The sequence below is a fragment of the Miscanthus floridulus genome, chromosome 10 (genome assembly GCF_019320115.1).
Source record: "Miscanthus floridulus cultivar M001 chromosome 10, ASM1932011v1, whole genome shotgun sequence".
In the NCBI taxonomy this organism is placed as follows: Eukaryota; Viridiplantae; Streptophyta; class Magnoliopsida; order Poales; family Poaceae; genus Miscanthus; species Miscanthus floridulus.
Genome location: NC_089589.1, coordinates 110279244 through 110283975, shown reverse-complemented (window position 1 = coordinate 110283975; position 4732 = coordinate 110279244). Strand labels below are relative to the sequence as shown.

The following is a 4732-nucleotide window of genomic DNA, read 5'->3' as shown; positions in this document are numbered from 1 at the left end:
GACTAGTAGCAGCATAGGCACAGGGACCAATCCAACCGGGTCATGGCACTACTAGAACTCACCAATCCCACCGGTGTGGAAAGCAACACTCTACAGTAGCTTGACACTGTCAGTTAAAGCTGTTCACTATCTAATCAAAATTGGAATGCTAGCAGGAGCAGCAGCAAGGACATGTTTAACTTAAAGTTCATGTTAATAATCTGGACAACAACTTAAAATGACACCTGATTCATGTATAAGATTTTGAGCTCATACCTTTCCTCATTTATTTCTCAAAACTCGCTTTTTACTTGCAGCATTATTCCTCAGTGTATGTGAAGTAATAAACTTCAAAGACTCATTACTGCCTTTGTCATTTGGGAAAAGTGATCTGTTGGCATTGCTGCGAGTGAGGCGACTAGGTTGGATACTCATCTTATTGCTCACTAATTCACTGTCTTCTACAGTCTGCAAAAACAAGAAGATTTGAAGGAGCAATCACCACTTAGCAATTCTAAGAATCTGTTAAAGTACAGGTGATATTTTTGAAGTATATTACCTTTTGCACTTGTTCTGGTCCTTGGCTAGGAGTGGGAACAACAGCAGGCCCATTAGAAGGTGCATTATGTATGCCCAGCGCAGATTCTGTACCAGCCTTCATTTAAAAAAAAAGATGCACACATTACCTCAAGATTAAATGTTAGGTATCCTTTTTCATTACATTACAGTTTTCATTTATCAAAAAATAGTACCTGTGCTGAATTTGCAACTTCATTTGCACTAACAGCAGCCTTCGTATTTAAAAAAAAAAGATTCACACATTATGTCAGATTAAATGTAGGTATCCATTACATTGCAGTTTGCATTCATCAAAAAAATAATACCTGTGCTAAATCTGCACCTTCATTTCCACTAACCATATTTTCAATAACAGTAGCATTGGTTCTGAATTCTGAAGGATGAGTGGCTATTTCTGCAGGCTGAGGGGCTGCTGTGGTTGGTGCAGCATTCTAGCATTGGAGTTATAAGGAGAAACATTAGCAATCAAGGTTTACTAAAAACAATGATGTTGGTAACAATTAAGAAGTAGTATTAGTACCAAAGGCGGTGCTTGATTCTGTTGTTTGATTAGTGCAAAAAACTCTTGCCTTAGTTCTTCTCTAATCTTGCTACTTGTACTCTCCAGTTGATGTTGCAGCTGCTGAATTTTTTCCTTGTCGCTCTCCCTCTCAGCGGCTTGAATGGTAAGCTGTTCTTTTAACTTGTCTACCTCAGCTTGCATCTCAATATTCTTCTGTTGGGCTGCTGCTGCTAATGCAGATGCACAAGCCTGCTCTTCATTTCGTTCATTCATAAGTTGGCTTCGGGTCGGATACTTTGCCATGTATCCATGTCCAGGACCTTTCCTGCTCCTGCATCCAGTGGTTTCCTTGTAGGTTTCATGAAGAATGTGCCTTTCTTGTTCTTTTGAAATCACAGAAGCTTCCAACTCAATTCTCTCTGCAACTTTGGAGAAGGCGCTTTCCTAAATTTAAGAACACAATTAGTGTATTCAACTTTAGCAAGTAGCAACAGCAGTTCCAATTCAAGTATAATAAGAATTAGGTAAAATGGATACTTCAGAGATATGTATGACATTGGAGGTAAATGAATAAAACATGTTATGAGAAAGCAATGGACAGTCGAACGATAGCATTTCAGAGATATGTATGACATTGGAGATAAATGAATAAAACATGTTATGAGAACATACATCACTTGACACTCGTTTTACCATGTAGCCCAGCTCTATTCAAATCACTTTAAAGAACATAACTTAACTACATAAAGCATAAGTACGATATTAGGTACATGAGATGAGTCTACATATTAGGTTGTTGGAAATGACAAGGCAAGTAAATGGATGAAGACAACAATAGTAATCACGATAGAAACACGTTGAATTCGAAAAGCTAAACAAAACTAAAAGCTGATGACATGACTGGACGCGCAGTTGCACACGACCGGACGCGCTAGTCACAACAAAACAAGCTGAAACAGTACAGCAGCAGAAAATAGCCAAGCTTAAAAGTTCGAGGCTGCATGCTTGGTCGAACTTACTACCTGTATGACTACCATTACCAAGCTGTACTTTGTGGGCCTGATCTAGCCAGGCCGGCTTTGCTGGGGCTGCAGTGAGGCTGCGCCACTGGCTAGTCTAGCGCCTACAATTTTTTATTATATTCAATGTGTTTTTTAACAATTTTTGCTTTTCTCCTACAATTTTTGTTTATCTTTTGAAAATCAATGTGTTTTTAACAATTTTTGTTTAACTTTTCGAATTCAACGTGTTTTTTAACAATTTATACTTATGAGCTTTTCTCCTACAATTTTTGTTTACCTTTTGAAAATCAATGTGTTTTTTAACAATTTTTGTTTAACTTTTCGAATCCAACTCAATAGATTATGAGCAGCGGTGGAGCCAAGAGGGTGCCAAACCTTAGCAGCCTGAGAACTGCAACATGGGCAAATTCCATGTTTCGGAAACATCGTTTTGATTCATAGAACGAGAACAATAGTAACCATGATAGAAATTGTTTTCAAAATATTTTAAATGCTGTTGGAATGTTGAATTAAAACAGTTAAACAAAAATTGTTAAAAACACGTTGAATTCGAAAAGTTAAACAAAAATTGTTAAAAAGCACAAAAGTACTGGCTATGTACTAGCCAAGCCATTTGGCCTCGCCAGGTTCAACCCTATAGGGGAGCCCACAAGACTCAACCAAACAGGGGAGCCCAGCAAGGCCGGCCTGGCTAGAACAGGCCCAACAAACTGCAGCGTGGTCATGGTGGTCGTATAGGTAGTGAGTTCGACTGAGCTTGCAGCCTTCAACTTTTAAGCAGAGCACTACATCGGTGGATAGGCGATTTGGGACTAATATGCTTGCTCAGTGCTCGGAATGGAGTAGAAGCGTTGGAGAACAGGCAATTGTCGTAATGGGCCGGCCCACGTCGGTGATTCCTCAAAACCGTGTCTAACCTGTGACGACACCCGTGACTCACCTACCCGGCCACCCGTGACTACGAGGTGAGGGCGACAGCGCGAGGGCGCTGGCCAAGGAGGCGAGTCCGCCAGGAGCCCAGGGACGCCAAGCCGCTCGCCATCCACGTTGGATCGGAGGTCGCGCATCCCGCTGCGGGGGCCCTCTACCGGCCGCTGCCGCCGTCGCGTGCGCCCCGCTGTGTCATCAACCCCACCATCATCTCCCTCGCCGCCTCGTCGCGCTTCTAGCCGAGCACCGGCTCACGTCCGTCGCCCCCTTCGTATGGCCCGGCCACCGACGCTGACCCCATCGGAGGAGGAGAAGTAGTGGGCGAGGAGATGGTGCGGAAAACGGCTTGGATCTGCCACCGCGCCGCCTGGATGGAGGCCGAGCGCCGCCGCCGCTCGCCGAGGCTGAGGCCGACGCCGCCGCATCCCAGCTCTCCGCCACACAGCCAGCCCCCGTACGCCGATGCGGCGCACGCGGTCTGTGTTCACTGATAGCACCGCGTGCACTAGGTCCTGCAGCCTCCACGGTGGCGGCGAGGCCCTGTACAATGCATGAAGCTTTGTTTTATTATTCTTCGAACTCTGATAGGATTACTATCTACTTCAGATAGCATATATATCTTGGCAAGTATAGACTGCGATAGGCAAGGGGAACACAAGCAATTTGGAGAGTTATTGTTAATCTGTTGTTTTACAGTGAAATTTAATATGTGAGGTATTAGTGCCAAGATCATTTTTACTCTTCTGAAGGGAAGATTTTATTCCAGAAAATAATCCTTCACAAAATTCAAACCTGCTAGTTGCTGCTCACACACTCACAGACACAAACTAGCCTAGTTCATGCAACAATGTACAACTAGCCTAGTGGTTTGTCCACGACTTGGACAGTCTTAGGGGCACAGGTTCGACTCCTCTTCCCCTCACAAGTAGTTATTTTTTTCAAAATAATTAACAATTCACTTATTAAACGTGTCATTTTTTTTAAAATTAACAATGCACTTATTAGGTAGTCACAAGGTATTATTTTCACGTTAGTCAATTTTATTTCAAAAAATAATTAACTTACACGTGGTCCCACCAACTAGCAATTCACTTGGATGTGGTCCTAGCTGTTATTTTTTTTAATTATTTTCACGTTAGTCAATTTTATTTCAAAAAATAATTAACTTACACGTGGTCCCACCAACTAGCAATTCACTTGGATGTGGTCCTAGCTGTTATTTTTTTTTTAAAAATAATTAACAATTCACTTATTAGATGTGTCATTTTTCTTAAAATTAACAATTCACTTATTAGGTGGTCACAAGGTGTTATTTTCACGTTAGTCAATTTTATTTCAAAAAAGAATTCACTTAGACATGGTCCCACCAACTGGCAATTCACTTAGATGTGGTCCCACCAACTGGCAATTCACTTAGATGTGGTCCCACCAGCTACCTAGGCAGTCGCAAGATGTTTTTTTCACGTTAGTCAATTTTATTTCAAAAAAAATAACTTACACATGGTCCCACAAGCTAGCTACTCAGTCGCAAGGTGACCTTACATCAGACACAAATTCGTTGCAATAGTACTTCCTAATTGCATCCATATTCTAAACCGGTGCAATACCACCTACATATTGCATCAAAAAATCAATACTAACGCAACCAAATGTGTCCGATGCAATAATTTCTACCTATTGCATCCCATGTTCGAAATGATGCGATAGATCATACCTATTG

General features: G+C 41.8%; 1 protein-coding gene across 1 annotated transcript; it reads right to left on the bottom strand.

Annotated features, from left to right (window-relative positions):
* Positions 1 to 261: 261 nt before the first annotated feature.
* On the bottom strand, positions 262 to 1372 carry LOC136489282 (uncharacterized). The gene is made up of 4 exons (XM_066485967.1): positions 1079 to 1372; positions 864 to 989; positions 539 to 634; positions 262 to 447 (listed from the first exon to the last, which is right to left on the bottom strand). The coding sequence occupies exons 1-4, from the start codon at positions 1361 to 1363 to the stop codon at positions 262 to 264; spliced, it is 693 nt and encodes a 230-aa protein (XP_066342064.1). The 5' UTR covers positions 1364 to 1372.
* Between the last annotated feature and the right edge of the window lie 3360 nt (positions 1373 to 4732).